At 38.8% G+C, this 18,167-nt stretch overlaps 1 protein-coding gene across 8 annotated transcripts in view; it reads right to left on the bottom strand.

The window, feature by feature from the left end:
- BRD10 (bromodomain containing 10) overlaps positions 1 to 17,547 on the bottom strand; it is a 56,646-nt gene extending 39,099 nt beyond the window's left edge. For 3 of the 8 annotated variants that reach the window (XM_075136619.1, XM_075136620.1, XM_075136621.1), the window contains exons 1-3: positions 16,147 to 17,060; positions 13,432 to 13,632; positions 5,987 to 7,422 (exon numbers count right to left, since the gene is read on the bottom strand). In XM_075136619.1, coding sequence (XP_074992720.1) covers positions 5,987 to 7,422; positions 13,432 to 13,632; positions 16,147 to 16,733 — 2,224 coding nt within the window. In that variant the 5' untranslated portion in view covers positions 16,734 to 17,060. Of the gene's footprint in view, positions 1 to 5,986; positions 7,423 to 8,052; positions 8,083 to 13,431; positions 13,633 to 16,146; positions 17,062 to 17,243; positions 17,328 to 17,388 lie in introns of those variants that run through there. The other 5 variants (XM_075136616.1, XM_075136617.1, XM_075136618.1 and 2 more) reach the window with 5 other exon arrangements.
- Positions 17,548 to 18,167: the final 620 nt, after the last annotated feature.

The following is an 18,167-nucleotide window of genomic DNA, read 5'->3' as shown; positions in this document are numbered from 1 at the left end:
GCTGTGTTTTGGATTTAGTATGAGGAGAATGTTGATAACACACTGATGTTTTCAGTTGTTGCTAAGTGCCCTCCTACTCCAAGGACAGCTCCCGTGCCTACTGACTGAGCTAGGTACACAAGATGGGAGGGAACATAATCAGGACAGCCAGCCCAGCTGGCCAATGGGGTATTCCATACCATGTGACGTCATGCTCAGTATATGAAGGGTAGGCGTGATCCAGGAAGTACCGATTGCTACTTGGTTATCGGTCAGCGCGGGTGGCGAGCAATTGCATTGTGCATCACTCATTTTGTATATTTTATCATTATCATTATTATTTTCCTTTTTTTTCTGTTCTATTAAACTGTCTTTATCTCAACCCACGAGTTTTTCTCACTCTTACCCTTCCGATTCTCTCCCTGTCCCACTGGGGGTGGGGGGAGTGAGTGAGCGGCTGTGTGGTATTTGGCTGCCTGCCAGGTTAAACCACAACACTATTTTAGAGACATAGAAATGTAGACAAAGAAAACACTAAGCCACAGAAATGCTCTTGACATTTGTAAATTACCTCAGCAAGGACAGTACAACCCATTTATAAGTTATCATAACATAAATAATTTTGACTTGAAAACAGGAACATTTTTACATATCTAATAAAACTTTTTGTTATGAACTATGATATTTGAGTTCTTGTGGCTCCTCCTTGAAGAACACAAGTAATGTTAATCTGTGCTTCAAGTTAAAAAGTGACCACATAGAGCAATTTTAAATAAAAATTGATTTTAATAATAATTTTTAATAAAAATGCAATTTTTACTGCATATGCAGCAGAGTCTCACTCCCCCAGATGGGGAAACGGATGTTTTTGACATCAAACACTAACTCAGTAGTATTTGCCATGGTAAAATGAAGTTAAGTTAGCCACCTCCAACTGCAAGAATTCCTGTTTTTTCATTACATTCTAGCAGCAACTCCACTGTTCTCAAATTGAAAAACTGGCCTGAATTTTCCTGTTCACAAGTTTGTAAGACACATTTCATGCCTTTCAAAGATTTGGCAACTACTGAGCATGTCCTGTTTTCTCTTTATCCTAATCTTCTACCTTACTCCCAACAGCTCTTCTTTTAGAAAACATAACATGCAATAATCTGGAAAATGAAGCGCTACTATAGACTTTTGAAGCTTCCACACTGACAGCATATGGCTTTATACAGTCAAAACAGCAACACAGGTCTGAACAAGTGCATTAATAATGCTGATTTACAGAACAATGTAAGTAAACCCAATAAAACCTCAGTGGTACATGTTTCTGAAGATACTGACACTGCAGCTTAATGCACTGAGTACACTGTTACAACTTGGTAGAATACCTCATTTAATGTTTTCAACATGGTTAACAGGCTGTTCCAGATCTAGAGGCTAGACAACACTACAACAAAGTTTTTACAACTCTGAAGACAAAAGTGAAGAGTAAACTCCCAAGAACAGTACACCAGACACCACAACATTGCTGCCAGGCTGTTAAATTTATTTCTTCACACGCAAGCAATGCTTTATTTCATACAATGTAACAGTACTCTAAAGAAATAAAATGTACTGTGAAATAGACTTTAGCAAGTGGACTGCTATGAATCTTTCAGAGCACAGTACAGGGTATAGAATTTACATCAAGGTTCTTCTAACGGTGTGTGCTATATTGGTGTTTCCTACACCAATTAGAATAAGAGAGATTCAGCTTACACTTACTTCAACCTCTGCTTCAGGCACATCACAGTTATTTCAAGCAGCCTCTGGTCCCTTCTATTTTCTCAACCCAACGGATGTTCTGAATTTCATCCAATCCCCGTTTCAAGCACGCAATCACAGAATTCTCATGCTTTTGTACTGGGCCTTGCACTGCAATCTTTGTTTACTTCAGCATAGCTGTCTTAGTCCAGATCCAAAAAGCCTATCACCATTGTCACAGTTTAATTCAAGGATTTACAGCCTAATTTATCTAATTCCAGTAATAAAATAACATTTAAAATGAATGTGTAGCATGCAAGTTGTTTACAGAACTACTCTCTCTGATTCTGTCTTTCCATTATATTCAGTACTACGCTGTCAATAATATTGACAAAGAACACTTGCACAGTAATAACCATCACCTTGTTTCAAAGACACAGATTCAATAAAGTGGTTATATCTTCCTTTTCGTAACTTGTAAGAAAAATTCATAACTATGGCAATGCTCACGACAGGGCTGAGTTCTCTAGTAAGTTTTGCTCACAATAATTATGGGAAGATTTCAGCTAAAAAAACTGCAAAACCAGTCTATATTCATGAACAGTATCTTTTGGGCATCACTGCTACAGCAAGTCAGGAATGCGCAAATCATCTCAATAGAAATATGAACTGTGACTCAAAGTTACATTTAGCTGCCTTAGAGAACCAATAGCGGGAAAAAAAAAAAATCACCTTGTTAAAAAATAAGGAAAGGTACTCACTTTTACATTCCTGATGCTCTCTTCTACCTTCTGTACTTTTAAAGAACATTGTAAAGAGTGATTATAGCTATGATCAAATTTAAATCAAGTGTTTTTGTGAATTCAGAACAAGTTTTACCACATCTCTTTCTCTGTTCTACATTGTAAGGGTATCTTTAAACAGAAGATAAAATTTCAGAAGAGCTCTGAGAAATACTACTTAGCCTTAAACATCATGAAACATTACAAAACAGTAAGGCGATAGCATGAATTCAATCCAATCCTACCCATTTCAGCCTAACAGCTATAGGACTAATGGGCACTTAACAAGCATAGGAAGAAAAGCTCTTTCTCGTAATACTGTAATGTTTTAGGAAAATTTTCTCCAGCAGGGAAAAAATTTGCAATGAAGAAGTAGTCAGAATAAGAAGGGAAATGCCCTAACAGATTAGAGATAAAGGACAAAAGAGTACCAAAAGAAATAGGAACCTTCATATCATGCCCAGGACAATGCCCGTCACGTGCAGATGAAACAGAATGTTTTATGCCCTCCACCTGAATGGAAACGAACACGCCACCTGAGCATAATGTAGACTACCAGATGCAGCAGATCAAGTAGTTAGAGACACAGGAAAAGTAAAAATGAAGAAGAGGAATTTCCATAATTTCTCATTGAATAGACACACATGACATCTCCGTGTGCAGTCAGGGTTGCAAAACTGTGCAAACACCAATAGAATACATGACAGAAAACTTTGTTACTCTTTTCTGGATTTCCACTTGCACTGACACATCTCCTTCGTGTCTGAAACTGACAATGTAAGGGAGTAATATTATACCTGCAGTGTTCTCTGATGATGAAAATACGTACAATTAAAACCTAAGTTCAGATGATTAACGGCATCTGGTACCGTTCTACAATTACAGATACATATTCTTTACAAAACTACACACTGATTATTTTCTAAATTAAATCACCTCTGATAATGTTAAGCTCCTTATGACACAATATGGAATTGGAAAAACAGAGGTACATGGCATTCTGCTGCTGAATCTACTATTTAGTCATGTAAAATCACAAATTAAACTGAAAGAGCAACTGTTTTAACTCCCATGTTTTAGTGGTACGGAACACTAGCTTGTTTTACAATAAGCTTCTGAAACATATTTGCGTCCTAAAACACATTCAAATAAAGCTCAGCATAAAGCACAAAGGACGATAACTGGATAAATCATCTCCGTTGCAATTCTGTATCAGCTCAGCATTAGATGAGCCTTGGTATTAAGATATTACAAAAACCAAACTTTTTTTAGCACTTCAGAAAACAAAACAAACTTATTGCAAGAAATGGAGATCACATAATAGCTATACAGGTTAATATATGTAAGGGATAATGAAAAGCAAGGGATTTCTGTTTTCACTTTAGCATCTATGCACCATATGCAAGATACACAAGGAAACTAACTGAAGGAAAGTTCTCTCTTGATTCCAACTTCATTAATGAGCTTAATTTCCACTGTGTCAATTAAAACACAAGAATTTCAAACTGAAAGAACTGCCTGTATTTAGGTTCTGCAATTAAGCATATTACGGTAAGCCCTACAGTTTCCACTAACAGTGCAGGATTTAGTCTGGGATCTACTCAAGACCAAAAATTCTTTAATGATACAGACTAAAAATTAGATATTAAAAATATGAGAATTTTCACTGAGATTATATTACAGAATATGTTTTTATTATAAATACAATCATTCTGTGATAGCTGTTCATGATGCATTTCTTTAAAAAAAGGTTTACACTTACATGCCAGTATTTACAGTTCTTCTAATAGCACTTCAAAATTTGTCTCTTTTCATCTTTAAAAGCAAAACATAATTTGTAACTATGAAAAAATTCTGCTAACATGCTATTAAGCATATCAAGTATGGAGGTAAATGGGCAGCTTTTTTAAGCTTTTGTTATTTTTATGACAGATGTAAGAAAAGCAGTTATTACAGTAAACATCATCTCTAACAATTAACTTCAAAAGCTACTTCCAAATATTGCCAGTCTGTTTTGTTAACAGCGGTTGTCTTTCAAAACAATAATCTTCTAAAAAATGACACATACTGTTCTAGGAGCATTGCTTAATTCATAGAAAGTAGATTTTAAAATGTGTTGTAAAATGAGGGTGACAATGAAGATGGTGACCTACCTTAAATACTTTCACAGAAAAATAAAGGACACTTGGTCCCCAATTTTTTTCCCAATAGTTCTCTAAATTAAAGAGCCCTTATTTGCAATTTGCGTTATTATTAATTTTGTTGTTTGGTTTTAAGAAGAATGAAAACAGAGATACATTTGGAGAGCTAACAGTTACAAAAGTGAATGTAAAATACATTTGCTAAATACTACATATATGAACTTCAACTGTAACTTTAAAAATTTATGTTTAGATGTGGGCATTGAAATGTTTTGCAGGGAAGAGTTTGTGATTTATATGGTAAGATAGTTCTTTGGGTATTCTGCACAAATATTTGGGATCTACTTAGCTTTAAATTTCCACTCAACTTCTAGCTAAAATGCATTGGCATCAGATCTCTGAATTCTCTTATCCTTTATAAGATGTTTTGTTACACAGATTTTTGGTTTTGGCTCTATCCTTTTCAGCTGAAATCCAGTATTTACCTGTTAATCTACACTGTTCTGAAAATAAGCCCGTCACTTCAAAAAATGTAATGCCTGAAGCAGTCTGCTAAAATCTAGCACAGACAGCATAGCTCATGACTCAACAAGATAGCAGATCAAGCTTTATGGTGCCCCATAAAACATCAAAAATACTACACTACCTGACAATTCGAACTGACTTAAGGACTTTGTAACTTTACTGTTTTAAAATTGTTTTAAATTTTTCCAGTGAGTTAACTGAAATCTGGATCATGTATCACCTTCCTGAAACACTTAACTAGATGCTGCCCACATCTGTAATAAAAATGCCATCTGCATAAACTCTGTATCTCAACTGTTGGACTAACCAGAAATGTGATCAGGCCCACAGTCAAAGCAGTACTGTTTGGTGACCTTAGACTGCCCAGTTCCAATAGGAATGATTTTAGATTTATGATCTCAGCAATTACTCTGCATTTCTTTGTAATTTGAATAAGGTAAGATTATTAGAAAGGGGAGATATATTTCCACAATTGCTATGACATAAGACAGCACAGAACAACTTCAAGCTACATTCTCCGAAACTAAGCAGTCAGTCAGATTCATTCTCCTAAATACTTTTTGTAACAAACTCTTCCAATGAACTATGTTCTGTAAAGATACATTCTGCAAATGAATTGTGGTTTAATCAGCTGATTAGCCTGTTTTATATGCTTGTGTTATAGAATGGGAAATTTTCACACTAAAATTATCAGAAAAGTCCAATGCAATAAGGCTATCCTATTTCACAAAACAAAATGTAGACTAATGAGTTAAGAAAACAGTTTAAAAAAAAAAAAAAAAGAAATCGATATCCTCCTAATCTTTGCTACAGGTAAAAATGTCAACTTACCAGACTTGTGCTTCTTGTGTTTTGCTTTCTTTTTAATTATAAACAACTTGTTCTGGATCTCAGATTTATAAGATTTGAATGGATGAAGATGAATCTCACGCTTTCTTTGCAAGTCATCAAGTTTTCTCTGTAGATTTTCGTTTAGAATATCCTTCAACTTCTTTTTTTTCTTTTTCTTCTTTTTTGCCCGCAACTTATTTAGCTTCTTATTATTTTGCAGCGAGTTGTCTAGCATTGTTTCTTTAGCAGATTCGTGGTAATTTATGTCTTGGTTGTTATTACGAGTGCCATTGACATGTATTTGGCAAGCTTTCAGTGTGTTCTCCTTGAATGGACTGATCTCAGCTTTTACTCTGGCCATTTCAGCACAAGCTTGTCCATTCTCCACAGCCCTTATTTCTCCTGAACTAGGGTGACCACCCATACCAACAATCTCTCCTGAACTAATCAAATTCCTCAAGTTCTCTTTATAGCAACCAGTTTTTTTGATGTTGCAGTCTCTTGAGGTCTTGATTTCACAGTTAATCTTAATCTCCTCTGTAGTGATTTTAAAGCTACCTAAATTTTTTTTTTTTTCTGGACAGGTAACAATGGAGTTCATACTTTTCTCTACTTCTGTCTTGGAATGATGTAGCAGCTCTTCTCTACCACCAGAACTGACCTCCCCATTGCTTGTGCTTACATATTCATGTTTTACTTTCTCCAATTTAATGCGTGACACTTTTTTAACTTTGATGGGAGGAGATGGGAATTCAGGAGCCTGAAAAGGTTTTTGTTTGTAAATCCGAACATCTGCACCACAGAACTGTGGAAAATGAACATATGCATTCTCCAAGTAGTCATAACCAAGAATTACTTCTCTGCATTCATGGATAGGCTGACCTAGCACTGCATCCTGAACATCCTTTTGTGTTTCATACACAAAATCACAGAGACCTTTTAGCAGCCATACTTTTTGGTAGAATGGTAGCTCATGAAATGGTTTTTCCTCCAAGGGATTAACTTCTCCAAGGACTTTGAAAAACTGGGGACACAATCCAAGTTTTTCTGCAGAGCTATTAGGATTGTCAGTCTGCCCTACAACAGTATACCAGTGTTGTACTTTCTGTCTGAGTGCTTCTTCCCAAGTCCTGTAAGAGAGCGTAGGCCTGCGATGTAACGTAGATCTGCGATGAGGAGGACTTAACAAAGAAGTCATTATTTTAGATAAAAAAACATTACACTGAGGCATCAGAAGACAACGTTCCAATTCATAGAATACTATTTCAGGTAAATTTAAAATCTGTTGTGCTAAGCAAAGAAAATGACCGATAGCTGGAATCTCCCACATTGTCTCCATCCTTGTAGGTGCTGCTTGAGCTAAAAGTGACTTTTCCCATTCTTCTATTTCTTTCTGACTAGCTTCTTCTGCTTCTTTTCTTTCTTGCTCTCTCAGCCTATTAAAAGAAAGTTCATGAAAATTCAGATATTAGGTGAATGAAAAAAGGGAGAAAAATATCAAAACTACAGTATGACAAACATACTTATCTTGAAGTAATAAAGAACACAGTACATAAAGTTTTAATTCAGTTTGCCTTACTTTGGATTACACAACACATCACTGCACCAAAATTATAGTCTTCTATTTCTATCACCACTAGTTTAAAAAAGGGGAAAACGTGAGAAAAAAGCCTGGCAGATATCAATAGTTTGGGTGGTTTAGATTTTTTTAAAAAATGTATTCCCTTCCCCAAATTCCTTTTTTGCAGGATTAAGTATTTCCAACAAACTATCCACATAGAAATCTCTGAAAACAAATGCCAGATAAGTCTTGCTTTCAAATGGTTGCCCTGTGGCTTGTGTCACCTACCTTGTAACTCCCTTCCTCTGTACACAAATATACATGCCTAACTGTTAAGTGCTTCATTCACATACAAAAGCCATTCTCCCTCCCACCCATAGGCGTGTTACTAGTTGGTTCGCAATGGTGGTCAAAAAGGAAACAAATATCAGGATGCATGAAGAATGTGATGGAAAATAACACCAGAAATAAAATGTCATTACATTAATAAATGGTTTGCCCTCACCTGAAAAACTGTATTCAGTTCTGGTCCCCCTATCTAAAAAAAGGATAGAGCAGAAATAGTGGGTATTCAGAGAAAGAGGTTATCAGTAATCAGAGGCCTGTAAAAACTTCTGAAAAATCTGGGACTCTACACAAAACAGTAGCAAGAGGAAACATGACAGCAATATACAAAACTAATATGATAGACTGGGAACTTCTATTTACTTTCCTTTGTAAACTCTTTGTAAATTTAAAGGCAACAAGTTTAAGAGGAAGAAATGCTTCCACTTCAAATGATCAATCACGCGTAGCTTACCATCTAACTTACTAGAACACAGGATATGTTAATTTAGTTCCAAAGTGTAAAAGAGGACATCTGCATGAATCACAAGAATATCAAGGGTCACCAGTAACAGGAAGGATTTTTCTTTAATGTTGCAATGGTAAACTAACATTTTTGCCTCAAGGCATGACAAGATTCCAAAAGATAGGATTAGGATACAGCTGTACTTACAGGAAAATTTTTCTAGAGCTCATTCAAAGCTGCTCATATCTTTTTCTCTGAAGCTTCTATTACTGGCCACTGCTAGAAACAATCACTTGCGTATATCACTAATGTGACCTGTTACTAGAATTTACATGTCCTTATTTGCAGATTGCTAATCTCCAATTACATTTCTTTGTATACAAGTAGCAAATAAATGCCATGTATCCATTCACAGCACCAATGCTTTCCAAATTCAGCCAAAGAGTAACGGTATATTAAAATCTTTTTTTTGACAACGTGAAGCTAATAGTGGCTTCTAGCATGAAGAATGCGTATTTGAAGCATTAAGTATTGACTAGATATCTCAATAATGTAAAAAATGTGACAAACCTAGCTTAGCCCACATTTTAGTATCAATGCAGGAGAAATATGCCATGACCACAAACTTAATATTTGCATCCTCTGTGTATGCAAAATGACATATAACATAGTAAGATTCCACTGAATGTTTTATCTTATATAATTAAATTAAATATCAAGTTATTTGTTACCATAATTTGAATGGAAATTTTTAATACCACATACATGCATCCTTGTTATTTATGTACCTATCAAATGCAGAAAGACAGATTCATGTAAAACAAAAATTAAAACATAAAAGCAAACAGGTCAGTAAATTCTCAACTTCACTCTCCCAATGCAGCATTAATTTAACTGTATAATGCATGTGATCTAAAGACAAAATCCCACTTTGCAGCACTAATTCAAACACATAATGAATGTGGTCTAATGACAAAATCCCATTTGCCATTCTAGGTGATTAAACGAGTAAATTCAACAATACTACTTGCATAGGTAAAGTGAGCAATTTTTTAATTCTGACTTTTGTTCTACTTCCATGTGTTAATATTGCATTAATATAATAAGTGAAAATAACAAAAAATAATAAATAAAAATAAATAACTTACAAGTGGGGCAAAGGAAGAAACGATAGTAAGTAAAAAATGTTCCCAAAAATAAATTTCAAAGTACTCCTGAATCCCACTCCCTCCTAATTGTAAAACATACTTCCAAATAACCTGCTGCCTCCAAAAGATGTGAACTCTATTAAAATAGTATGGAAATACGCTTAAATATGAATAGATAGACAGTGAGATAGAACATTTGTAGAAACAATCATATTCCAGTATCATTTAATAAAAATACAGGCTGTAGATGACCTAAAAATATAATCTTTGCAAGCAGTTTCAACATATCATCAATTAATAATTTAAATGAAGGTAGAATTCTCAAAATAAATACAATTCCCTAGATTCACCTCTGTCTTTTACTTCATAAAATGACAATCATTATACTATTTTAAAGATCTTCTAAAAAGAAAAACATACGCTGTTTCAGTTGAAAAAAGTTTGCCTTTTTTTTTTAAAGCTATCATGTTATCACAGTATCTGTAGTCATTCCATTCTCAGTAGACATTCAAGAGAAAATGTAAATAATAGCACACTCTCGTATCTTCTTTATTGAGGTCCTCCTACTAGCTGCCCATCTTTTGGAAGGCATAGATTTTTCCTGGGGTGTTTTTTTGAGAGGGAAGAAGAGGATGAAGACAGGAGAGGAGGTGGGGTGAGGGAGCAGGGGTGGAGGGAGAGAGAGAGAGAGAAACATTTGATATTTAGCAGGACAAATATTCTTCCACTGAGAAATTCTCTGGACAAACGTATTTTTATGCTTTTACGCTGCAGTAGTTGCAGCAGCAGCATGCAGCAGTTGTTTTATAGCTCTTGAGTGGATAAAACCATGGCACCTGACCTTAAAACTCAGCAGACATGCTCCCCAAGTAGAGATACCACCTAAAACAGAGTCCAGACATAACTCCCCATTTTTCTTATCATTTCCTCCCTTAAGACAGCAGACACATCTCACCAGCTAATTCCTTCTCACTTGCAACAAGAGATTTCACTTGGAGCGGAGTGGAGGCAAAGACTAGATTGTACTTTTTTCTCCCCAATTACCACTTCTAACCCACTTAAGTGTTGAGTAATGTTTCACAGGTCAAAGGTAAAGCATTGGAACTCTGATGACAAGGTACAGAGAACTGTTTTAATTCTATAATCACTTGTTTCAACAAACTTTCTTCTAAAAATAAACTAGAAAGCTATGTACAAAATAGCAATATTATGCATTATTCTAAATTAAATCAAGATTTAATAGCCAGAAGAAATTAGATTTGGAGATGCCCATGTGACCTTAATTCTGTATCTGTAATGTTTTACATCATATTATGACACTCTCTATATCTTTCCATAGGACCCAATTCATTCCGTGCTCACAACATCCTCATAAAAGGGAAAGTTGACTGTAAAAGCATATCTCATTCCACAATTTGCTAATTTAAATGACTAACTTGCAACTGGAATTGAATTCTTCATATGTTTTAACGAACATGCCTGAAAATTAGCCCAGGATCATCTTTTTAGAGATGATAAAGACACAGACCTGCCTAGCATAATCTTCAACAAACCAAAATTGTACAGACTTTACCCACTCATTTGAGTTGACCATCACAGTCATTCATAATTATACTCTGACACATGAGTATAGCCTATGTAATAGCAACATATAGCCTATGTCATAGCAACAGATTTGGACACTCATTCTTTTACAACTGTAATGAAAGACTAAGTGAAACAATCAATAATAATAATCAATACAATAATCTGTATCCACTAAAGTAGTGCTTTAGTTCTAAGAATACAGTTTATACCATGAATTCTACTGGGATACATTAAAATATATAGGAATTCTGCAATAACATTTTGTGACCTGAAAAAGATGTGGATAATTGTTCAGAACCACATACTTTAACCTGAATTTTCCTTGCAGATTTAGTATAAGCTTTAAACAGGTATAAATGCAATTTCAGTTCAGCGAACTTCATTTTCATTACAAAAAATGAAGAGTGAGTGAAAGCCAAATTTGGTAACGAAAATGCACATCTGCCAGTGGACCAAGACTGTAGCTCCACGGAATACTGCAATGGGGTTACCAAAAGGACAGCACTGTGCACTCCAATTAAACTACTCAAGTCTCCAATCTTGCATAGTTTTGAAAGTATCTATTCTGTGCCAACCTCAGTGTGTCAGATTTCTAGAAAAAAGCAGCTGAATAACAATTTTCTCTTCTTAACAGGTAACAATATTTTCAACATAATCTATATTTGAGCAATAATCCAAAGTAATTTTAGGAAGTTGTAATGAATTTTTGAACAAAAACAGTGTCCCATCCCAATGTCGCAAGTATGTGCATTTATATAAAAACACTTTGAGAATTTATATATGCTGTATCATATGATCTTCACTGGTAATGTATCACTAACTTTATAGGCCTTCCAATTTCCAAGCCTTTTTCATACTCCTACAGGGTACTTTTGGGAACATTTGCATTTTGTTGAGTTGGGAAACAATTGGTATAGAGGGGTCCAAGTTACTTTGAAAACATGGTGGATCCATTAGGAAACAAGAAAAGTTAAGAAGGTATCTGAAGCATGATTATTTGAGCAGATCAATAGAGCAAAAAAAAAAATTCAACCAGCTACCTACTGACATATTTTTATTGCTTCCTAATAAGTGACACCGTTCAAAATTTTAGGGCATAAAGAGGCAAGCTAGTTGTGATCATTTTCTGTTACTGTAGAACATTCTGTAGAATCAACCACCGTGGATTATCCTTTGCATGGGATCTGGGACTTTTGAGTATATCCAGATACATGTATTTAACTGTTAATTGCTACAGTTTTGCAGAAACGTGCTTAAAACTGGTGTATGAAAGCAAAATTTTTATTTTATCAGGTAGTATGTTCTACTGACTCTATGGATGAAGTAAAACCCAATCAAAATGTCCTTTTTCATAGCAGTGTTATCAAGTTCAGAGATCTAGGACAGACAGTCGAACACAAATCAAGATAATTTTACCAGAGAAACAATAACCCTAATGATCTTTGCTTTTTTGCAAAGTATGAGGTGGATTAGAAGAAGATTCACTCATTTCTAGGGAAAAAGTACTGGCTAACACTCAAGTTAGCCAAAACCGTATGGCTTCAAATCTGTTGAAAATGAAGATTACCTGCAAAATGAGAGTGAACTGGTTACATACGGGAAAAATCTCCTAACTGTAAACTTTGAAAAAAGCTGGAAATATTTTGCTTCCTAAAGCTAATACTGTCTTATCACAATGCTCCATGTTCAGACACAGTCTCTCAAGTTACTGTTAAAGTATACAAGCTAATAAACTTAATTTTCCTCAAAGTGAAACATATGACAATCAACTTTAAACACTGCCTGGAATTATATACCTCTTAAATATATGAAAACCACAAAATCCCACAGAGTTAATTACACACACATTCTAAATTTGTTACCTAACTGACAAGCTGAAATGCCACATCAGAGAGATAACAGGAGTGGTACTGGCAGAGTTAATTTGCTTCTGGCTATCAGTGAGGGAAGCAGTGACAAGATCACAGAATTAGACTGTAGTTAAGCATTCTGGTAGTTTTTAATCTAATTTTTGCATGGAATACAGTCCAAGGAGAGATATGATAAACCACAACTGAGCTAACAGGACATTGTTGTAGATGCTTTCAGTTACTATTAAAAGTTTCACTATCCTAAAATAACAGCAGCCTTAATTTATTTTAAAGCTTACATTGACTTCAGCAATTTTTCAAGAAGGTGGTAAATCAAAAACTAATTTCTTGCTTTGTGGATGCACTGAAGTCCTAGGTTCATTCATGAACTTAAGACAAAGAGCACCACAACATTTATTTACCTAAAAAAGCCTTAAAGAGCTAGCCCCTGTAGAGAACTAGGAAGTCACAATTATTTAAAACCAAAACAAAACAGTTTTTCCTATTACCTCTTTTCCTCTTTTGCTCTCAGCTGTTCCTCTTGTCTTAGAACCTGAACCATCACAGACTCAAACATGCCTGTTGACAAGCCTACTAAATTGCGAGGCGTGGAACGACGTCTTGTTGAAATGCATGCTGTTGCTTTCTCATCTTCCAGCCCATAGCATCCTCTTGATGTTACAGCTATTGATGTTTTCTCTCTTAAATGCCTAGAAGAAAAAAGCAAGCCAATTTACAATTACAACTTCCCTTACCAACAGCCCTTCAATGCCTACGCTACCAACCACTGATCAAGCATATTTACTCACAAAAAAAGCAGTTATTTTTCATCTGCCATTTTTTCCACTTTAGAAGTTCCTTTATGAAATTTTAAACTTAAAACCAACATGCTAACATGAACTATGTTTTCACATCTGTTAAAAATGGTGGATATTTATCTCAACTAACCAAATATTATTTGGAGATTGAATTCCCTGCATTAATCCATAAATATCTGGAAAGAAAATACTTCCACAACACCTGAGATAAGAAAATATCATTTTTAGAAGACACCTAAAAATACTGAACAAAAAAAGTGCACTTGTTGGTTTGGGTTGGGGGCGGGGGGCAGTAAACAGCAGTTTAGTTTTGTTAAAAATTAAAAAAAGTTAAAAGCAAAACACTACAAATTTGGTTGTAAAGTTACGTTTCATCTTACACTGTTTCAAAATACTCCAGCAAAACTGGTACGAGAAGTAACACTCTATCACACAACCTCTGAAAACATTTGAAGGGAGGGGGAAAAATCCAACCTCCATTCAAGAACAACCTCCATTCTTAGGTAATTTTCTGTGGTTTGCAATAACTGAGAATCATACAACCCACAGTGATCGCTTCCCTTGAGTCACTTGATGGGGACCATTGAGCTAAATACCGCTCTGAAATGGAGCAAGAATAATTATTCCAAGAACTGGTTCTTGAATTTTATTTTACTAATAAAATTAGTTCTGTTAAATACTTAAAACAAATCTCTCTGATCAAAAATTGTAAAGGAACTTCGAGACTTCTAGATTCCATAATCCTTTCTTTATATAGTTCTTAGAAACTCTTACCAAGCTATTGTACACAGACATATTGAAAAAATCTTTACAAATCTCTGAAGAGTTAATATAAGAGAAATTCACTATATACTGAGATAGGATTATTTTTAGCCAGCTTAATATTTTTTAATATTTATTTGAACAAAGACTGTGCATTTGTGAAAGAATGACAACAGCAATGGAATTTTTTTAGTAAATACGTATATTGCTATTTGATGACACCATACATAAATTGACTTCACTTTCTTACAGAGTTTCTAATAAAAAGGCATTGAGCATTCTCAGGTCCTACCAAATCCAATGAGTAGTCATATAATTTAACAAAGGGCCTTCAACAAAATGCCCTTCAATTCAATACAACAATTGAGATGTTACAGTCACACAACATACAGAAATGAACTTGGCACAAATCTTCCAAGCTGCATTTGGTTAGCTATTTATTTGCCAGCGGTAACTTTTCTAATCCAGGAATTCTGATTTTTTTTTTTTTTTTTAAATCAAGTTTTACGCAAACAAACTAGCAACATTCATGCCTCATTGGGTTCAGCTCCTTCCCTTCTTCTCCCACACTGTCCCAAAACTGCTATTACACAAAACCAGTTTCAAAGATAGTGTTGCTACACCAACACAGAATACATTCACTCTGGCTTATTCAATCGAGTTCTGCACCACACTCAAGTGTTCCTACCACACAAGCAAGGTTGTTCTTACCAGCTGGCAGCTAATGCTCTGTGTCACTAGCAAGTTTAAGGTTGACAGACATGCACAGCTTTATGCATTTCCTAATACTGTTCCTTCTTCACCTTCACCCTTTGCCAAAAAATCCTCTTGGTTTTTACATGCAAAATACTATGTCACTCAGAAGACTGGTGGACCTTTCATTGTAAGAAGCCACCACAATTTTCTGAATATGACTAAACGAAGCCTTTGTCAAACTCATGAGAAAGCATGTATTTCAGTTGTGATTTAAATTGGTCTTTCTACTATATAGCTTGACAGCTTTCTACGCTTCAGTTGCTTTGGCTGATAAACAAGTTCTTGCCAGGGATTTATATTTAAACATATCACAATTTCCATTTTGCCATTTGAGACTATAATATGTCAAGCATTATCCTTCATTTTACGATTATAAAAAAAAATTTCGACATTAAAATACCCATGTCAAAGCAGGTAGTTAGGCTGAAAATTTTATTCCCATTTATTTTAAAGACAGTAGAAATTTTACAGACTGTAAAAATCACAATTTTAAAGAGCCAGTTGTTCATACAAAGTTTGGGTTGTTTCACCTGCTTTTGACAGCATACAATAAAGAAAGGAGCATCTGACATCTTGTCTAAACAAGTGTGCCCCCATGTTCATAAAAGGCTTCTTTCAGAAGGAAAATCTTAGCCAGGAAATGCTGTGCCCTATTTTGCATTTTGGTATTTTCAGGATTGGAATCCCCAAAGCATTTTGAATTAAGATTTGGATAGTTCCCAGTAGGCAACGTTCCTCTTTGTGGGAGTACTGAGAGTTCGAGGATTTGAATGGGAACCATTCAGATGTGTTTTATTGTGTGTTACACAACCGGGTGAAACACACCCTCCTGTTCTACTTTATATAAACCGCATCTGGCAGGGCCCCTATAGAGTTTTCTACACCTACCGGGACAGTAGCGCCAGCTTCTGTTCCAGCATCATCTCCAGCTTCTGGGCCTGTTTGGAGAGCCAGTGATCCACACCGTGCAGCCGGTAACACGTCTCCAGCATCAGCCGGAAGTCACCCACGAAATCTGCTATTCCAGCGTACTGCCCACTGGAAAATTTCTCTTCCATCTTCAACAGCCACATTCCAGCTGGCGACGGCTGAAAGTGATTGCTGTTATGACCCGAGAGGGAGCCAGCTCCTTCTTCCCTGATGGATGCCTGATCCGCGAGGGGCTTCAAAAACGGTGCTGTCAGAGGTCGGTACTTCTCCATGAGAAACTCGCGCAAGATGCGGTATCCCTGCTGCAGCTCGGGATTCAGGCTCTGCTCCCAGGAGCAGCCGCCGCTCTTCCCTCCCGCATCATCTCCCTCCTTGTCCGGCTCCTCCTCCCCGCACCGAAGGCGGCTAGTCGCGGGCCGATCCGCCGAAAGGTCTCCGCCCGCGGCCCTCGCGGGCTCTGCCGAGTCCATGTCTCCCACCCCGCGCACACACAGGGCCTCGCCGGTTCCAGGGGGGCTGCCGGCCCTGGGCCGGCTCTTCAGCATCAGCTAGGGACCGCCGCGCTCCCCCTCGCCCAGCCGGCGAATCGACATCGGGCTCACCTAGGCACAGAGACAGGATTCAGCCCCTCGCCAAGCTCCCCCGCGACGGCCTCAGTCCTGCCCCCAACTGCGGGGGCGAGGGGGGAGGAGGGGGGAGGAGGGGGGAGCGCGGCTGCCGGGGAGGAGGCAGCGGCCGGCCGCCGGCTCGGCCCGCCTCTCCTCCGGCCTCCGGCTGGCGCGCCCGGGCCTGCGTATGGTCCCGCCCGCTCCTGAGCCGCGCCCTCGCCCTCAGGGGCTGCCCCCCGCGGCGGGCAACGGCCCATCCCTCCTCCCGCATCCCGCCCCCCGCCGGTCTCGCCCCCTCGCCCTGACGGGGCCTCCCTCCTCCGCTCGCCCGCGGCCCCCTCCTGGAGGGAGGAGGAGAGGGCGGGCGGGCGGCGGGTGCCGTCCCCGCGCTGGCCGCCGCCGGCCAGCCCGCGTCTGCGCGGCGAGCGCTTCCCCTCCTCTCCTCACAGCGCGGCGGGGCCGACCCAGTGGCTGCGGCCGGAGGCGGCCGCGGCGGGCAGCGGTGTCAGTTAACGGTCGGAGGGGGCGGGGAGGGGGCGCGGCCCCAAGGCGGCCCGGCAGCGGGGCGAGAGAAAGGGACGCGGTGCCTCACCTAGCGCGCGTGCGCCCGGGCGGCGGCGGCGGCGGCGGCGCGCTGGTTGTTTCGGACGCCAGGTGAGGTGGCGTCATCAGAGGGCGCCTGGCGCGGAGTGGGGCGCGGGACACTGAAGGCGCCTGAGCTGGCCGGGGCGGTGGCCGTTGGTGCGCACGCGCAGGGGTGGGCCGTTCTTACGGGAATGGGGTGGGGGCGGGGGCGGGGCGGGGGCGGGGGCGGGGCGGGGGCGGCAGAGGCCGCGCTGGGGGAAAGCGGCCGCCGCGGGCGGCGGGGTGGGGCCGTGCTCCCGTCAAGGCGGGTGAATGACCCCGACCTCTGCGGCTGTTTTCGCTCGGCACGGTTGTCGATACAGGTGCGTAATAACGTCCGCCAGCCTCACCAAAGCATACAGGGACCTTTGCTCTCGTGAGCGATGGAGAAGAGGTTTCCTCCAAGGACGCCCAAATGACGCATTTCCCGAATGTTAAAGGTGTTCCATTAAAGACGTTCAACGGTTAAAGTGAGGAAGTTTGCAGAAGCATTCAGTTCTACCTATTGAAATACTTACCTGAGGAGTTGGTGTTCGTGAGCAGAAGCTACTAGAAACGGTGTTGAACCATCCTGGGGTTCAACAGTCCTTTCAGATCTGCCCTTAAGCGCCCTCCACGATCTGGGGAACGTTGCCTGGGCTCCAGGGAACGCCTGGTAGTGGTGGTAACCACCTGGGAGACAACTATTTGTGTGCACGGTTTTGAGCTTATCCCCTCCAACTTACACGACTGTGTGAAAAGCTTGGG

This window comes from Calonectris borealis, chromosome Z (assembly GCF_964195595.1).
Source record: "Calonectris borealis chromosome Z, bCalBor7.hap1.2, whole genome shotgun sequence".
Lineage (NCBI taxonomy): Eukaryota > Metazoa > Chordata > Aves > Procellariiformes > Procellariidae > Calonectris > Calonectris borealis.
Note: the sequence above shows the minus strand (reverse complement) of the source record. Positions and strands in the feature narration are given on the sequence as shown.